Source organism: Bos indicus x Bos taurus, chromosome 4, assembly GCF_003369695.1.
Source record: "Bos indicus x Bos taurus breed Angus x Brahman F1 hybrid chromosome 4, Bos_hybrid_MaternalHap_v2.0, whole genome shotgun sequence".
NCBI classification, from domain to species: Eukaryota; Metazoa; Chordata; class Mammalia; order Artiodactyla; family Bovidae; genus Bos; species Bos indicus x Bos taurus.
This window is the reverse complement of record NC_040079.1, coordinates 12,104,348-12,123,685: the sequence shown is the minus strand read 5'-3', so window position 1 is coordinate 12,123,685 and position 19,338 is coordinate 12,104,348. Positions and strand designations below refer to the sequence as shown.

Sequence of the window (19,338 nt, the reverse complement as noted above, 5' to 3'; positions counted from 1 at the left end):
TGAACACTGTCATTAACAATCCTCGAGCGATGATGTGTTCCTGCAGTAAAAAAACAGGTGATGGATTTGAAATGCAGTTTGAACTTAATCATTTGGGTGAGGTTATTTCATAGTCGGCTAATTTAGCAAACCAATTTTAAGGGTGCTAATTAAAAATTGCCCGAGGTTATCAATTTGCTGCCAGAGTGCCAGAAAAAAAATGGACATGGAAGAGTTTCAGTCCAGCTAATTATTGAATAAGGTGTAAGACTTGATTACCCTGTTAAGGGAATTTTTAAAATGGGGATACTTTTATTTGGAACATGTCTTTTTATTTAGGGGAAGAGTTATCAAAAGACTAGAATGATATGGCATCACATATGACTTATTTTGGGCTTCCCCAGTGGCTCAGACAGTAAAGAATTTGTCTGCAATGCAGGAGACCCAGGTTCGATCCCTGGGTATTCTTGCCTTATTCATCGTTATGTATTTTATATTTTGAATCCAGCTGCCAATGCAGGAGACACAAAAAATGGGCTCACTCCCTTGGTCAAGAAGGTCCCCTGGAGAAGGAAATGGCAACCCACTTCAGTATTCTTGCCTGGAAAATTCCATGGACAGAGGAGCCTGGTGGACTCCAGTCCATGGGGTCACAAAGAGTCACGACTGAGCACCACAAGCCCCACTCATTATGGCAAACTCTTTCTTACATACTCACTGAAGGACCTTGGGGTTCTGGTTTCTAGTCTCTGGACTGTAGGGAATGGCACTGAAGCCTGAATCCCAAAGTTCATAGTTATCATTTCTGTATCAGTCGTCAGAGTCTGATGGTTTCGTTAGAGCATTTAACATTTAGCATTTCACATGCTATTGGCTGGTGAACTTCTTCTTGATGCTTTTCCACTTTCTTTTGAAGGTTATGCAAATAGTTGTGTCCAGGAAATCTGCAGAATTAGACTGTGAGCTCGAAGGGGACAGGCACCATGATTGTCTTATTCTGTGCTTAATTTCCAGGGCGTGTCATGTGGCAGATTGTCAATAAGCACTGGTTAAATGCAGGAATCCAGAATGTGCCAGGTGTTGCTCTAGGGGCTTGGGATATATCAGTGAATAAAGGAAAAATCCTTGCTCTTTTGGAGATGACATTCTACCATGAAGAAGTAACATCATAAATAAGTACCTTATATGACATGTTGCTGCTGCTGCTGCTGCTAAGTCGCTTCAGTTGTGTCCGACTCTGTGCGACCTCGTAGACGGCAGCCCACGAGGCTCCCGCGTCCCTGGGATTCTCCAGGCAAGAATACTGGAGTGGGTTGCCATTTCCTTCTCCAATGCATGAAAGTAAAAAGTGAAGTCACTCAGTCGTGTCCGACTCTTAGCGACCCCATGGACTACAGCCTACTCGGCTCCTCCATCCATGGATTTTCCAGGCAAGAGTACTGGAGTGGGGTGCCATTGCCTTCTCTGATATGACATGTTAGGAAGTGATAAAATCTTTGGAAAAAACATGAAGCAAAGTAAGGGGGTTGAAGGGCTTCCCTGGTGGCACTAGTGATAAAGAATCCACCTGCTAATGCAGGAGACAGAAGAGATGAGGGTTAGATCCCTGGGTCGGGAAGATTCCCTGGAATAGGAAATGGCAACCCCCTCCAACATTCTTGCCTGGAAAATCCCATGGACAGAGGAGCCTGGTGGGTAACAGTGCATGGAGTTGCAAAGCATCAGACACAACTGAACATGCGTGTGTGTGCACACGCACACATACACACATGTGGGATTGAACCCCAGAGATGAGGTAAGGTGGAGCTGGGATAGTTGGGCATGTTTCTTTATTAAAAACATGCTCCAGATAGGCCTCGTTGAGCAGATGAGATTTGAGAAATGATTTGAAAATGCCAAGGACAGTAGCCTAGTGGATATCTGGGGAGGAGCATTCCAGAGAGAACACAGAGAAAGCAAATGCTCTGAAGAAGGAGTACAATTGAGTATATTTCAGGAATAGCAGGGAGGCTCGTAAACCTTGAACAGAATGAGTATGGGGCTTATAAACTTCTTTTAAGCTGCTGCAGGGTTTTGAGTAGAGAAATGCCCCTAATTAGACATGGCAGCTGTGCTGAGAATAGTTGGGGCAAGGGGAGAGAAATGTGGAAATAGGGATCATTGTTGGGGGAAGGGGATGCAGTGATTTAGATGAGATAATAGTGGCTCGGACCAGGGTGATTGTGGCAGAGGAGGTGAGAAGTGATCAGATTCTAAATGCATTTTGAAAATAGAGCTAGAAATTGTAAGATAATATGGAGAAACCCAAAACATATAGTTATCATGTCTGTATCAGTCATCAGAGTCTGATGGTTTCATTAGAGCATTTAACATGCTTTGAAAGTGGCCGTTGCAATTCTTATTGGTGGTCTGGGTTTGAAAAATGGGAAGGATGGGGTTGCTGTCACTGAGATGAGAAGGTAGTATATGGAGCAGACTTCTGGAAAAACAGCACAAGTCCAGTGGTGGATGTGTTGAGTGTGAGAAGCCTATCAGATATCAGAGTGGAGGTGTCAGGAAGACAGTTGGATATGTGAATTTCCATGCAGATGTTTTCTGAAGTCACAAGTACTAAATGAGATAATTAAAAATGAACAGACATGGTGAAAAAAATAGTAATCTCTTTGATCCTTTGTGTTCCTGTGGTCCTGGTTATAACTTATCCTTTTTCATTTCTGATTTCATCGATTTGGGCCTAGAAGGCCCTTTTTTTCTTGATGAATCTGGTTAAAGGTTTATCAATTTTGGTTATATTTTCAATTAACTGGTTTTCAGTTTTATTGATCTTTTCTATTTTTTCATCTTTCATTAATTTCTGTTCTGATCATTATTATTTCTTTTCTTCTAACTTTCAGTCTCATTTGTTCTAGAAACTATAAAATAGTTCCTTCAGGTATAAATTTAGTTTTTATTTGATATTTTTTCTTGTTTCCTGAGGTAAGCCTTCTATCACCAAAATATTTCCTTTTAGATATGCTTCTGTGGCATTGCATAGGTTCTGGACTGTTGTGACTTTGATTTGTCTCTAGAAATCTTCTGATTTCCTCAGTGACTCATTGGTTGTTTAGCAGCATATTGTTTATCCTCCAGTTGTTTGTATTTTTGCTGTTTTTTTTTTTTTTTCTTACAGTTGATTTCTAGTTTAATAGCACTGTAGTCAGAAAAGAGGCTTGATGTGATTTCAGTCTTTTAGAATATTTTGTGAACTTTGTTCAGAAGTTTGTGAATTTTATTTAGAATTGTTTTGTGGCCTAGCTTATGATCTGTCCTGGAGAATATTTTGTGTGTACTTGAAAAGAATGTGCATTTTGGTGCTTTTGGAGGGAATGTTCTATGTATACCTATTAAGTCTATCTTCTCTAATGTTTCATATAATGCCAGTGTTTTCTTACTGATTTTGTGGATGACCTGTCCCTTAAAGTAGATATTAAAGTCTCTTACTAATATTGTGTTACTGTCAACTTCTCCCTTTGTATCTGTTAATATTTGTTTTATATATTTAGGTGCTCATATATTGGGTGCATGTATACTTAGAATTGTTATATCTTCTTGGATTTATCCCTTTGTCATTATGAAATATTCTCCTTTGTTATTACAGTCTTTGGTTTAAAGTATTTTATCTGATATAAATATTGCTATTCCAGTATCTTCATGTCCATATTCATGGAATATCTTCTTCCAACTTCTTTCAGTCTGTGTGTGTTCAGGTCTGAAATGAGTCTCTTGTAGCATATATGTGGGTCTTATTTTTGTATCTCTTCAGGCACACTATGTTTCTTGATGGGAGCATTTAGTATACTTAAAGAAATTATTTATAGGTATGTACATCTTGTAAGTTGTTTTGGGGCTCTCTTTTATTCCTTTTTTCTTCTTTTGCTCTTTTGTGATATAAGGTCTATTTTTAGCATTATGGGCTTCCCTGGTAGCTCAGAGGTTAAAGCGTCTGCCTGCAATGCGGGAGACCTGGGTTCGATCCCTGGGTTGGCAAGATCCCCTGGAGAAGGAAATGTCACCCTACTCCAGTATTCTTGCCTGGAGAATCCCATGGACGGAGGAGCCTAGGGGGCTACAGTCCATGGGGTCGCAAAGAGTCGGACACAACTGAGTGACTTCACTTTCACTTTCCACTTTAGTATTGTTTGGCTCCTTTTTCTTTTCTTTTTTTTATATGTGTGTCTATTATAGATTTTTGGTTTAAGGTTACCATGCTACTTATTTTCTTAAGAAACACAGAAAAAGACAGAAATAGAATAAAAAGTTTACCTACAGTTTCATTATTCAAAGCTAACCATGGTAAAAATTTAAATACTCCTCTTTGAGTATTGTCTAATATTTACATAATTGTGATCAAAATGTTCATATGCATTGTGTCCTTTTTGCTCTTGACATTAACCTATTATCATAAACTTCTCACAAACATCTTTTTTTTTACATAAACATTCATCTTCCACTACATTAACTGTTGTGTTAATATTTAAAGGTAATGCTCACATTACAAGTGGATTAGAAAGAGAAGCAAGCTTCCCTCTCTTTTTTCCCCATTTCTTTAATCCAAGAAGAATGTACCACTTTCCCCCTCTTTTTCCAGTCTTTCTTGTCTCCATTCCCATGAATATTTCCTTTTTTTCCTTCTCTTTCTCATCTCTCTTCCTCCCGGCCTTCTTTATCCTTCCCACCCTCCCTTCCTCCCCATCATCTATTCATTTAATTATAATGTGTAACTGTTATGGCATCATTGTACTTGTCTGCCTTGCAGTAGACATTCAAATATGTGTTTAAGGATGGAGGTATGTCAGTTTGGAAAAACTCATCTAACTGGATTTTCTGCTTTATGAAAAGTTAACTCATTATTCAAATGAAATGGCACAGGGGTAGTCCCCTCCCTAGGACTTTGGAATTCTCATCGAACCAGGGAAGCTCATTTTCACCCACATTCTTTGATATGCATTCTTAAAGAGGTCAAACACTTCACCAGCCATAAATATCCAACCTAAAAACCTGACTATCTGATGTAGCAGCAGTAAATTTTCAATGAGGCCATAAGAATACATTTGTGAAAAATACAAAGTTAAAATTGCTTCTGATGCTCTTAGTTAAGCAGTACACACCTAGAATGCAGCATATCCTTGCTCTCAAGCTTCGTATAGATATAAAATCTTGGATTCCAGAGGAATTATTCAGTGTAGAACCTGGAAATTAATTTAAAGGCCGGATACCGCAAGCGTTAGTCCGACCTTGGATTGAACACCAGGGAGCTTGCCATGTAAAGAGGGAGTGAGTCCATTCTGTGGTTGCTGGAGGGAAGAATTGTTCGGGGATTTTAAAAAAATTAAGGTTAAATGTAAAGTGAAAGTGAAATTGTTAGTTGCTCAGTTGTGTCTGACTTTATGCAACTCTATGGACTGTAACCCACCAGGGTCCTCTGTCCATGGGATTTCCCAGGCAAGAATATGGGAGAGGGTAGCCATTCCCTTCTCCAGGGCATCTTCCTGACCCAGGGGTCAGGTCTCCTGCAATGCAGGTAAATTCTTTACCTTCTGAGCCACCAGGGAAGCCCTAAAATGAAATATGCCTCCTCTAAAATCTACAAAAGGTCCTGATATGTGGAATATGAGTAAGTGGAAACTTAAGTAACTTGGGGGCTCCTGTAACTCCTCTTTGTAGTCAATCCATTCATCTCATCTTCTTGATTCTGATATTATTTACTTGGTTTTTGTGTTGTGGAGCTATAAATTACACATCTACCCATAAGAAAGGTGAAGAAGCCTTCAAGCAACATGTGGGAAGCTAATATTTGTTCCTGAAAACTGGAATGAATAACCATAGCATCAATGTGACTAACACCATTTATATATTTATATGGATACATGGTTACTTAGCAACATCTAATCTAGAGAATAAATTATGAAAATGACTTGCATAGCCATGTCTTATAATTTAGGGTAAATTTTTATTTTTGTGGAAAACTTACTTTCTTCCTAAAATATTTCTATCCTTCCTTCATTTGGCCTTAAAAAGAATGTATTGCCTTCTTCATGGTTTTAATATATGACTTTTTCTCATGAAACTCATTGTTGGTGCCACTGACATACAAATATTCAAACTGACCATGCTGCTCAATTCCTTGCAATGGAATTGAATAAAAACTTGGATTAAAAGGTCAACTTTAAACTATGCATAATAAATTCACTGAGTAAAAGCTATCCCAACAACTTTCTGCACCATTTCTTCCCATCTCATTATTCATGTAGGCTTCCCTGAATTTTAAGGAGTGCAAATAAAAGAGCAGAATGTATAGACCACTGGGGCCTAGAAAATATTTTTCATGAATAGGGAATGAAATGCAGATTGAAAAGTATTTCTTAAATTAATGAAGTCGATACAGTTGAGAGAGAAATGATGAACACTTAATATTTCCTATAGTTCAAAAGAGTAAAACCTCTCCATTATTATAAAAATATCTCTTACTCTATGGTCTTCACATATTTGGTTCCATAGCCATAGTATTGAGAGCCTTACTGTTTTTGGATGATTATTTTTAATAACCGATTTTTATAACTGATACTAAACTTATTGGGATTACCCAGCAGGGTGCAGTGGGACAAAGCATGGGGATTTCTAGAAGGGACAGGTGAGCAGAATGTCTTAATATTATATTACATAGAATGCTTGTTCATGCATTATACAAATATGTTCTGAGTAATTGCTTGTGTTAATAAAAGTAACATAAAGATAAGTGTTTTGGATAAAGTTGAGGTTTCTTGATTTAAAAAAAAGCTAATTCTTTTGTGCACTAATAATTTTTGTAAGTTGACAGTGTAAGTCTGAATCAGACGTACAAAATAATGAGATTTTGTGTGAGTAATGCTGTTGGAGATAACATACCATTTTTTAAAATGGTTTTAGATTCCCCAGGCTAATTTCATATCCATGTTACAGTTTTAACTCGTGAAACAAGTAGGTGTAAATATAATCAAAGAAAATAGCAGAATTGATTGCCATGGTCTCCAAGTATTTGAAAATAACATGTCTTCTTATCTGTAGTCTATTTCAACTCATGACAACCAATCATTCCTGGACTTGCCAATGCTAGAAATAGCTCCGGCTATAAGATTTACCACTCCAGACATTTTCTTTATTCCTTCTTATTTTTCCATTTTTCCCTGGCAAGTCAGCCCAATTAAAAGTGCTCTTCACATTTATTTTGATGGTGATTGTTTTAATCCAGACCATTCTCCCAAACTACTATTATAACTTGCCCATGGCTTTCATTTTCCTTTATCTATTCATTTTAGGCAACTTCCAATTCCTTGCCTTTTGATTTCCCTTTGTTTACTGTCTCTGTTTTGCCTTGGAAGATGTCTTGGAGTCCAGCTTTGGTGCTGTGAACGTTACTTCCTTCTTCAGATACATGAGTGAGCAAGTTTATAACCAGGGCTGTCCAATCTAGAATTAGGACACTTATCTTCAGGACTAAGGAACCTATCCAAGAGAAACTTTAGCATCTACTTAAATCTTGGATAGAGTTAGGGATCAAGGAAGGAAAAGAATAATATTTTTCAGGGGCTTGGGAAGCTGCAGCACTTTCCTAGGGCCTGGGTCCAAGTAAGGAGGTTAGTTAAGGTACCTGTGGTACTACTCCAGTGTTCTTTGCTATAGACGAGGCCCTATTCTAAGATTGAAGGCACAGCAGATAGCAGGAATGCAAAGTCCAAACACAAACTCTCCAGGGCTTTATATTCTAACATTGGATTCATAATGCTAAACAACTGAGCACAAAATTAATTATGCCATTCAGATGGGACTCCACTCAGCTCCTGAAGAGCTGTATATTCCTAATTGCCCACGTTGATTGTTCAAAAACAAAACTGGCTATTAAATCTTCACTAGTCTTTAGGGTTTAAAGATATTTTATAAATTCTATTTATTGATTTTGGCTGTGTTATGTCTTCGTTGCTGCACAGGCTACTCTAGCTGCAGAGCCCGGGTTTCCTCACTGCAGTGGCTTCTCCTGGTGCAGAGCACAGGCTCTGGGGCTTTGGGCTTCAGTAGCTGTGGCTCCCAGGCTCTAGACCACAGGCTCAGTAGTTGTGGCACATGGGCTCTGTTGCTCTGCGGCATGTGGATCCCTGATCTTCCTGGATTAGGGATTGAACCTGTTGTCTCCTGCATTGGCAGGTGGATTCCTATTCACTGGCCCACCAGGGAGAGTTCTGATGAAACGTGGTCCACTGGAGAAGGGAATGGCAAACCACTCCAGTATTCCTGCTTTGAGAACCCCATGAACAGTATGAAAAGGCAAAAAGACAGGACACTGAAAGATGAATTTCCCAGGTTGGTAGGTGCCCAATATGCTGCTGGAGATCAGTGGAGAAATAACTCCAGAAAGAATGAAGAGACGGAGCCAAAGCAAAAACGACACCCAGTTGTGGATGTGACTGGTGACGGAAGTAAAGTCTGATGCTGTAAACAGCAATATTGCATAGGAACCTGGAATGTTAGATCCATGAATCAAGGCAAACTGGAAGTGGTCAAACAGGAGATGGAAAGAGTGAACAAGATGACATTTTAGGAATCAGCGAACTAAAATGGACTGGAATGGGTGACTAACTCAGATGACCATTATATCTACTACTGTGGGCAGGAATCCCTTAGAAGAAATGGAGCAGCCATCATAGTCAGTGCAAGAGTCTGAAATGCAGTACTTGGATGCAATCTCAAAAATGACAGAATGATCTCTATTTCCAAGGCAAACCATTAAATATCACAGTAATCCAACTCTATGACCTGTCCAGTAGTGCTGAAGAAGCTGAAGTTGAATGGCTCTATGAAGACCTACAAGACCTTCTAGAACTAACACCCAAAAAAGATATCCTTTTCATTATAGGGGACTGGAATGCAAAAGTAGGAGGTCAAGAGATACCTGGAGTAACAGGCAAATTTGGCCTTGGAGTACAAAATGAAGCAGGTCAAAGGCTAATAGAGTTTTGCCAAGAGAATGCACTGGTCATAACACACACCCTCTTCCAACAACACAAGAGAAGACTCTACACATGGACATCACCAGATGCTCAATACTGAAAGCAGATTCATTATATACTTTGCAGCCAAAGATGGAGAACCTCTATACAGGGAGCAAAAATGGGACCAGGAGCTGACTGTGGCTCAGATCATGAACTCCTTATTGCCAAATTCAGACTTAAATTGAAGTAAGTAGGTAAAACCACTAAACCATTCAGCTATTTCAAATCCTAAAAGATGATGCTGTGAAAGTTCTGCACTCAATATGCCAGCACATTTGGAAAACTCAGCAGTGGCCATAGGACTGGAAAAGGTCAGTTTTCATTCTAATCCCAAAGAAAGACAATGCCAAAGAATGTTCAAACTACTGCACAATTGCACTCATCTCACACGCTAGCAGAGTAATGCTCAAAATTCTCCAAGCCAGGCTTCAACAGTATGTGAACCGTGAACTTTCAGATGTGCATGCTGGATTTACAAAAGGCAGAGGAACCAGAGATCAAATTGCCAACAGCTATTGGATCATCAAAAAAGCATGAGAGTTCCAGAAAAACATCTACTTCTGCTTTATTGACTATGCCAAAGCCTTTGACTATGTGGATCACAACAAACTGTGGAAAATTCTGAGAGATGGGAATACCACACCACTTGACCTGCCTCCTGGGAAATCTGTATGCAGGTCAAGAAACAACAGTTAGAACTGGACATGAACAACAGACTGGTTCCAAATTGGGAAAGGCATACGTCAAGGCTGTATATGGTCACCCTGCTTAGTTAACTTATATGCAGAGTACATCATGAGAAACACTGGGCTGGATGAAGCCAAGCTGGAATCAAGACTGCTGGGAGAAATGTCAATAACCTCAGATATGCAGATGACACCACCCTTATGGCAGAAAGCAAAGAAGAACTAAAGAACCTCTTGATGAAAGTGAAAGAGGAGAGTGAAAAAATTGGCTTAAAATTCAACATTCAGAAAATGAAGATCATGGCATCTGGTCCCATCACTTCATGGCAAATAGATGGGGAAACAGTGGAAACAGTACAGATTTTGGTTTTGAACTCCAAAATCACTACAGATGGTGACTGCAGCCATGAAATTACAAGACGCTTGCTCCTTGGAAGAAAAGTTTTGACCAATCTAGACAGCATATTAAAAACCAGAGACATTACTTTGCCAACAAAGGTCCATCTAGTCAAAGCTATGGTTTTTCCAGTAGTCATCTATGAATGTGAGAGTTGGACCATAAAGAAAGCTGAGTGTCAAAGAATTGATGCTTTTGAACTTTTGTGTTGGAGAAGACTCTTGCAAGTCCCTTGGACCTGCAAGGAGATCCAACCAGTCCATCCTAAAGGAAATCAGTCCTAAATATTCATTGGAAGGACTGATATTGAAGCTTAAACTCCAATACTTTTGCCACCTGATGGGAAGAACTGCCTCATTTGAAAAGACCCTGATGTTGGGAAAGATTGAAGGCGGGAGAAGGGGAGGACAGAGGATGAGATGGTTGGAGGGCATTACAGACTCAATGGACATGAGTTTGAGTAAACTCCAGGAATTGGTGATGGACAGGGAAGCCTGGTGTGCTGCAGTCCATGGGGTTGAAAAAAGTCAGACATGACTGAGCAACTGAACTGAACTGAGCCACCAGGGAAAGCCTAAAGGTATTTTTAAAAGAAATAATTCAGTTATAAGTTGTAATCTTACTCTGATCAGTTCCTTTCACTGTGAGTTAAAACCCTTTTCAACCTTTGGACTAACAGTATTATGTGAGATGTCTTAGTTCTCAGGGAGTAGCTATATGAGAAATTACGAGAAATTTCTTATTTCTTAGCTGTGGTGATCTCAGTGCTTTGTGGATGTTTTCCAAGGTGTTTTCAGGGATGGTCTTTTTCTTTTTTGGTTGCTGTGTATTGTACAAAACCTTGCTTTCAATGGCAGAATTAAATACACAGGGAACAAGTCCTTGGATCTGTTTACTTATCCATTACCTTGGAAGAAGAATGGTGTTGCCTTGATCTCTCTCCCGGGTTGTAACTGTAGCTGTTCTGTGCACCGTGGTGAGATGGCACATTAGCTCTGAGCCCCTGGGGGTGCCAGGCCAGTGCTGAATAACTGATCAGGGCTGCCTGCAGTACTGTTCTGAAATGACTCAGACTCGGGCTTATCACAGAAGCAAAGTATGATTGATAAGTGCAATCTGCTGTGGGCAGGGAAGGGTAAACTCTACTGTATGAGCCAGGAAGTTTCCATTCCATATATATTGACTGCCAGGGAATGGCTTGACCTTGCAGCTTCAGTTTTAATCTTCCCCAGGTATGGCGATCATTTATTATGAGTAGAATGCTTTAGACACAACTTAGATCATTTAGCTCTCCTCACCATTCCTAATGAAGTTAAATTGATTTTATTATTCCCCAGTAGGATCACATTTAGCCTGTTGTCATTGGTGGGTTACTCCTCTTAGCCCACATTTGAGAATAAAAACTATTATTAGGTGGTGAAGATAAAATAGTAAATTATATTCACATTGTCCTAAATTTAGGAAAGACATGTATGCCTAATGCAGAACCCTTACAAACACACACACTCTGTCTCGCTCTTTTAAAAAAAGTCCCTGTATTCATTTTACTTTACCCTTTGCTATTATTTTTTTCAATCTAGAAGAGGTTTCTAGGTGTTTTTCAGTCTAGAATAAAATTATCAGAGGGCATGTGTGTATAGACTAGTTACAAGATAGATTGTATTTCTTGTGGATCATGATCAAAACAATGTGAAAGTCACAACTCAGACCTTATTTCCTTTATAATCACAGAGCCTTAGGGGAAAGAAGAGTAGTTTCTTGCTGTTTATGGACTGGGCAGGTAGCATGTCTCAGTCACATCAAATCCATGCACGGCTTTATTTCGGTTGTTCCAAAGCTTTGGAGGCATGAATTTGGACAGGAGTGGTAAGCCAGGTCTGCTTAAAATGCATTCTGCACACGTAAGATATGAAACCTTGAGCAGTTCCCCTCATGAAGGCCCAGGCAGTCATGGCCACTTTCTCCTTGCCCAGACCGATCCCCTGAACAAGTGAAATGGCCTTAGTGCCCCGCCCAGGAGAAAACTGCTCTGTCTCCTTAGCAAAAATTAAGGCATGAACACGTATTATTCTGCCTGACCTGTGTCCAGGGGTGTGGTCCATCCCCAGTTCCTTGAACCGCAAAGAGAACTTCCTACATTTTACACTCCAGTGTACAATAGGTGCAGACAAGTACTATTTGATCCCACTTGTACAGGACACCTAGAGTAGACAAATTCAGAGAGTCAGAGTGCATTGGCAGATGCCAGATGCTGAAGGTTGCTGGGTGGGGATATTAGTGTTCACTGGGGGCAGAGTTTCAGATTAGGAAGGTGGAAAATTCGGGAGATGGATGACGCTGAGAGTTGCAGAGTAATGTCAATGTACTTACTGCCACTGAACAGTGCAGTTAAGTATAGTCAAAATGGATGTTTTTATTATGTGACCTTTACTACAATAAAAAAGAAAAAACATTAAACATTTTTTAAAACTTCCATTTCATAGTCACTGGTGACTCCAGGGTTCCCGCAGCTACAGCCAGCTTCAGATGTTCCCAGCTGCCCGAAGAGAAGTTGATCTTGGTGTGTTTTCACTACTCAGTGACTCAGGCAGCCAGAGGGCATTTTGGGGGAACCGTCCCTAGAGTCACAAAAGCTCCCAATCTGACTCGCGTAGAGGAGGAGCACAGTGAAGTCAAAAGGGCCATGGAGCACAGGCCACTATGCTGGCAAAGCCTGGCTTCCTGTTCTCTTCTGGCTGCAAGCGGGAGGTCAGGATCTGGATTAATAAGGGGGTGGCAGGAGGGGCTGCCTGGGGAGGCTCGGAAGTTCACAGGGGGCCCCCTGAGGTCACCATCAGTCTCCCTGCATTAGTGTAAGAACAGTGAGTGAGCCCTTGTTTGAATGATGTGATGTGCTCAGTCCAGCCTGACTCTGTGACCCCATGGACTGTAGCCCACCAGGCTCCTCTGTCCCCGGGATTTCCCAGGCAGGAATACTGGAGCGGGTTATCATTTCCTCCTCCTCCAGGGGATCTTCCCGAGCCAGGGATCGAACCCACATCTCCTGCATTGGCAGGAGGATTCTTTGCCACTGAACCACCAGGGAAGCAATGATGTGGTGAGGAAACATGAAATTTCACTTTGGGATTTTTAAGGGATAAGTGAAGTAAAGTCGTTCAGTTGTGTCCGACTCTGCGACACCATGGACTGTAGCCTACCAGGCTTCTCAGTCCATAGAAATTTTCTTGCAAGAGGGGTCAAACGCCTAGCTCTCCAGCAGCCTGGCAGGATCTGGAGAGAAGCCTTGTGGGGGAGGCTTCCAATGGGGAGTCTGGGATAAATCTCAGTGGTTTTGTTCCCCCTCAACTTCAGCCAACTATATTCTTCTTGCCAAGCATCCACTTACTATCGCTGGCAAGATTTTCAGGGTACATAGGGCATGAGTCTGTTTCAGGAAAATCTTAGAACAGTGGACATACTTTCATATTTCATAGGCTGTGAATACATCTTTAGTAATGACTAGATGACAGCTGAGCCTGGAACAGCCAGTGAACAAGAAATCAGTAACCGGTGCTGGGAAGGTCACGCCCTCTCCCCGCTCCTCCCCGCTTTCTAGCCTCGTCCTTTAGGGTGGGCACCGTCCAGGGCAGTGGTCTGCAGGTCTTTTTTCTGTTGGTTAGTCACTCAGTCGTGTCCGACTCTTCGCGATCCCATGGACTATATATAGCCTGCCAGGCTCCTCGGTCCATGGAACTCTTCAGGCAAGAATACTGAGTGGGTTGCCATTTCCTTCTCCACCTTTCCTGTTGGTGGTTCTCAGTTACATGAGTCAACAAAGGAGCCTGACTGAGCTTTTTTAAAGCTCTTTAAATTGAAGTAGGAAGTACAGGCTTCCCTGGTGGCTCAGTGGTACAGAATCTACCTGGAGACTCAAGAGACGCGGGTTCGATCCCTGGGTCGGACAGATCCCCCAGAGAAGGAAATGGCAACCCACTCCAGTACTCCTGCCTGGAGAGTGCCACGGACAGAGGAGCCTGGCGGGCTACAGTCCATAGGGTGGCAGAGCCGGCCACGACTGAGCAGGACGCGGGGCAGGCAGGGCCAAGCAGCTGGTTCACAGTGTTTCAGGCGTGCTGCTTCAGTTTTAGGGGTATTTCTTTTCTAGATTCTTTTCCATTATAGGTTCTCATGGGATACTGAAGTACAGTTCCCTGGGCTCTGCAGTAGGTCCTTGTTATTTTATAAATACATAGTAGCATGCCTCTGTTAATCCCAAATCCCCAGTCTACCCTCCCCGCCCCGATTCCTTCCCTTTTGGTACAGGTTTGCTTGGTACCCCAGACCCTCTGTACAGCTGTCTCTGCGGGGGGAAGGGGGGCGCGGTATAGGGATGGGAGCTCTGGGCTCTGCATTTGTGCCGAGAGGAGGCAGAAGGCTGGAGAACTGGCTCTCCCACCGCAGCACTGACTGTAGGAGCACTGTGGTACTCCCAGCTGTGCTCTGGTCCCTTCTACTTCCCCAGAGGGCTTCCTCCACCAATTTTCTGCACTTCTCTACCGTGGAACCAGTTCCTTTCCTCTGTTGGTTCTTTTTTCTCTAGCACGTGCAATGATTTCTGAAGGCAGTTTAACCTGTCCCTCCTTCCAAAGCCCGGCAAGGTAGACAGGTGCTACCTAGAACCCCCATGTTATAGATGTGGCAACAGGTCCAGAGAGATTTAAGTGTGAACATGCAGCCCGGGGGCTCTAGAAAGTAACTTCCGTGGAGGCTAGAGAAAGTATTCACCACCACCCCAGGTTGCTCTCGAAAATCAGGTGTGTGAAGAACTGCAGCTGTGAATCAACCTTTGAGTAGTTTTTATTTGGGGGGTGGGTATGTAACATTGATTAAGAAAGACTGGTCATCATAAAATACAGGTGAGAAAATGGATTAGACGTCTTCTTGAAAAACTGACCACAGGCAGGCACGTTGATAACTAAATATTTTTATTTCACATCTGGATTCAGTTTCACGTGTATTTGCATAAATAATTAAAAATGATCTCTAATGATTATGCACAACCGCAGGCTGGTTCAACGGGCCCCGCTTTCATTCTCCACTTACAACGCGACCCTCCCGCTGTCGTAGCACCAGAGAGGAGACAGAGGCCGCTCTCATTCTTTACAGCAACACTGGGTTTGTGTCATGTACAGCAGCTGGGTGCGTTCTGCTTGTTTTAAATTTTAACAATCAGGCTAGTGATTTTTTATTTATCATTAAAAGATAATACCCCAAACTGTTAAGGTCAGAATAAAATGGTGCGGTTCTAGCATCCCAAGCTAGAAGGAATTATTTTTTTCAGTGAAAGGTCCACAGAAGACAGAGAGCTAACATTATGACATAGAAGCAAGCGTTTAAGGATCAACAGGAGGAGGTGTATGTGCTGGACAGTACGGAACCTCAGAGCTTTCTCAGCTTCAAAATTACAAACTGTTTTCTGGGGGTACATGGAGTGATTAATAAGAGTGATCAGGACTGAATTTGAGACATGACCCACGTTAGTTTTCCAACTGAATTTAATACAGCATATTTACTTTAAATAATGACACCCCACCCCACCCCCCACCACCGTCAGAGTAAAACTGAAATCTGTCATCTACAGTGCTCCCTGAATGATCAGAACATGAACAGTCTTTAAAACTAGCGGGCCTCCCAGGGGACAGGTTTAGAGTCCTGCCAGCCAAGGTGGACTGTTCTTGGTGAGCATGATGTTGTTGGCAAATGAGGTATGTCAGAGGCACAGCGACGGAGGTCAGCACTGGTCAGTTTTTTATGGCCATGGTCCAGAGCAGGGGATGGTCCGTCTCTACAGTCACAACACCAGATCCGTCGTAGGTGTTGGACGTGCTGACTAGTGTTCCAAAGCCAAGCATCTGATGTGCTGTAAGGACGTGAGAAGCAAAGGTTTGGTGAGAGCCAACTTCCCTCCGCGTAGAATGACTTTGTTGAGAGTTACCAAAAAGCAGTTAAGCACACACTTGGAATTAATAGACAATCTGTAAGTGAGATTCTAAAGCTGAAAGTTTCTATAACTTGCTGTGACCACTCCTCCTAGAGTGGGCTACTCTGTTTATCCATTTGCGGAATATGTCAGTCTCAACACTAAATTTCAGTGAAGTGTTTTCTTTTTCTTCTTTACCAATTGTAAAACCAACATCCATTTCTGTAATAGGTTACTTACTTTCTTGCCTGGGTACAATTTTAATTTTTTTGATGATTCAGAATTAACATTTTAATATTTACTTAAGCTCTATAAAAAGGTAGTTTTAGTTTTGAGTATAAATGATATGGGACAGAAAACTAATTATTTAAAAAAAAACAGTATAGGATTTGGGTTGTTTTTTCCCTCATAAAGAAAGACAAGCCAAAGTGAACAAGGCTTGCTTTGTGTAAAATTAATTGGAACTCAGAGGTCAAAAAGCAGACTTCCAGGTCATTACTTAATTGTCAAAGGTTTTGGAGTGATGTTGTATTATTAAAATTTATATATTTATAAATTACATAAATCTGTACACAAGTATATATATATATTTCCTAACAAAAGTTTGCTGAAGTTAACATGTAGGAATCCATTGGTAACCTCATTTCCCTTTGCTTATAAAAGAGCAGTTCACATTATCGACATGACTGTCCTGTTAACATGCCCTGATATAATCAGAAGAAATCAGAAAGGGAAAAATAAATGTTATGCAGAGAAATAAACAAATGTCAAGAGCCAGAAAAGGCCTCTTTTCCTTCCGACAAAGTGCAACTATGAAGTTGCACAACTTTGAAGTAAATAAAATAATTCAATTATAATGGTCACTCCCCGCTAGAGGGAGCCTGTTATCCTTCTGAGAAAATCTTGAAAAAGCAGTTTAAAAATTCAGAAACAGTATTACAGGATAATATATCATCAGTATTACCAGTTCACACAGGTTACTTACTAGAAGTCAAACTATTTCTTTTTCATAGTTGTCAACACGTTTACTAATGCAAACAGGAAGTTACAAACTGAAACTGCAGGAATGCAGAGTCAGCCTCATGCGACTGTTGCCCTAAGAGGCAATTCAGTGTTTTTGCCTCTCCGGTAATCTGGAGCTTTTCTTAGATGAGGTTTCTGAATGATATGAATAAACGTACACATTAAATTTACAAATCTAGGCATAACTACATATACAGAGGGTTAGGGTGATGGTTGTGGAGGGAGTCACAGGAAGTCTGTTAAGGAAAGAAGCCTTGTTCTCCTAAAGGTTGGGGAACAGTTCACACATTTCATACCATTTATTCAGAAAGGCAATTTAGGGGGCTTCAGACGACTAGCTTTAGAGCTGGCAACTCCCCAGTGAAGCACTGAGTACACACAACCCACATGGACTCAGTGCGTTTAAGATTCTGGTCACTAATTAGGTTAAAATCCTAGTTTGTACCTGGCCTCAAAGAACAGGAGTACAAAATTACTTCTCTAGTTTGCTGTTGCACACAAATTCCTTTCTGAAGGCAGAGTAGGGACTTTGGATTATCCTGGGTAGACAACTATATTATATATATAGGTTTTTCTAAGACATTGTTGCATCCTAAATAATTTTTAAATAGGAAAAGAACTGCAATAGCTTTATTAGGACATGAGAATGTACAGTTTTTACTTTGCATGAAATATCTGAGTTAGGGCCATTTTTATCCAATCTTATACATCAGGTTTTCCTTCTTTTTTTCCGTAATGTTTAAAATTCCACCAGGATCAGTTATTAAACATGTTTTAGTTGGTTTTGGGTGCTATAACAAAATGCATAGGCTGAGTGGTTTAAATAGCAGACATGATTTCTCGTAATTCAGAGGCTTGGAAAGCCCCAGACCAGGGTACCAGCCTGGCTGGTTCAGGTAAGACCCCTCTTCCTGGCCGGTTTACAGACAGCTGCCTTCCTGCTGTATTCTCACATGGTGGAGAAATCTCACATGGAAGAGGAATCTCTTCCTCTTTTTGTAAGGGTGCTAATCCCATTATGAGGGTCCCATGAGGTTCTCATTATCTCCCAAAGGCTCCAGCTCCAAATACTGTCACGTTGGGGATTATGGCTTCAATACATGAATTTAGGGGGACACAGATACAATGGTTACAATTCCATAACAGTGGTTACATATTGTAACCATAACGTAACAATGGTTACAATTAATAGAAGGTTACAATGAACTTCATTTGTCTCCACCTCTATGAAAAGTAGAATAAAAATGACAGAAAACAAAGATAAATAAACTGAATACACAAAATCATGAAATTCAGTTTACTCTATCACTACAGTTATTTTGGAGTATGTTTTTTTCCCAAAGAATTATGCTTTTAGACAAAACATTCAAGTCTCTTTTAGAAGAAAAGAAAATATTTTAATAAAGTATTTGAAATTAATACTGAACTCCCCTCTCCCCAAATGTCTGAGGGTCAATCATGAAATAAAATACATAAGATTGGCAGAGAGATAACTTCCTGTAGACAGCAATAAAACAAATTACTTTTTATTATTTTTTCCTCTAGTTTTGAGAAAATTGACATATAATACTGTATAATGAAATGATTTACAAAATAAGTTTAGTTAACATCCATTACCTTATATAATTACATTTTTTCCCTTGTGATGAGAACTTTATAATGTCTGTTCTCTTACTACTTTTCAAATATACCATACAGCATCGGCAAGGATTCTCACCATGTTGTATATTACATAGTCAGTACTTATTTATAACTGGAAGTCTGTATCTTCTGATCACTTTTATCTCATTCTCTCCACTCCCTGAGTCTGGCAATCACAAATCTGATATTTTTTCTATGAATCTGAGTCTTTCAGATACCATGTATAAGTGAGATCATATAGTATATATCTTTCTTATTTCCCTTAGCATAATACCCTCAAGGTCTGTTCATACTGTTGCAAATGGCAGGGTTTCCTTTTAATGACTCAACAGTATTCCACTATACACCACATTTTCTTTGTCTGTTGATGAACACTTAGCTTGTTTCCATATCTTAGCTATTATAAGTAATGCTGTAATGAAGACAGGAGTGCAGTTATTTTTGGATGTAGGGATTTTGCTTCCTTTGGATATACACCCAGAAGTGGAATTGCTGGTAATATGGTAGATTTATGTTTAATTTTGAGAAACCTCCATACTGTTTTGCATGGTGGGTGTACCAATATACATTCCCAGCAACAGTGCACAAAGG

General features: G+C 40.6%; 1 protein-coding gene across 3 annotated transcripts in view; it reads right to left on the bottom strand.

The window, feature by feature from the left end:
• Positions 1-15,071: 15,071 nt before the first annotated feature.
• The window catches only part of TPK1 (thiamin pyrophosphokinase 1), a 387,814-nt gene continuing 383,547 nt past the window's right edge, over positions 15,072-19,338 (bottom strand). For all 3 annotated transcript variants that reach the window (XM_027538741.1, XM_027538740.1, XM_027538739.1), the window contains exon 9: positions 15,072-16,023. In XM_027538741.1, coding sequence (XP_027394542.1) covers positions 15,905-16,023 — 119 coding nt within the window. In that variant the 3' untranslated portion in view covers positions 15,072-15,904. The remainder of the gene's footprint in view (positions 16,024-19,338) is intronic.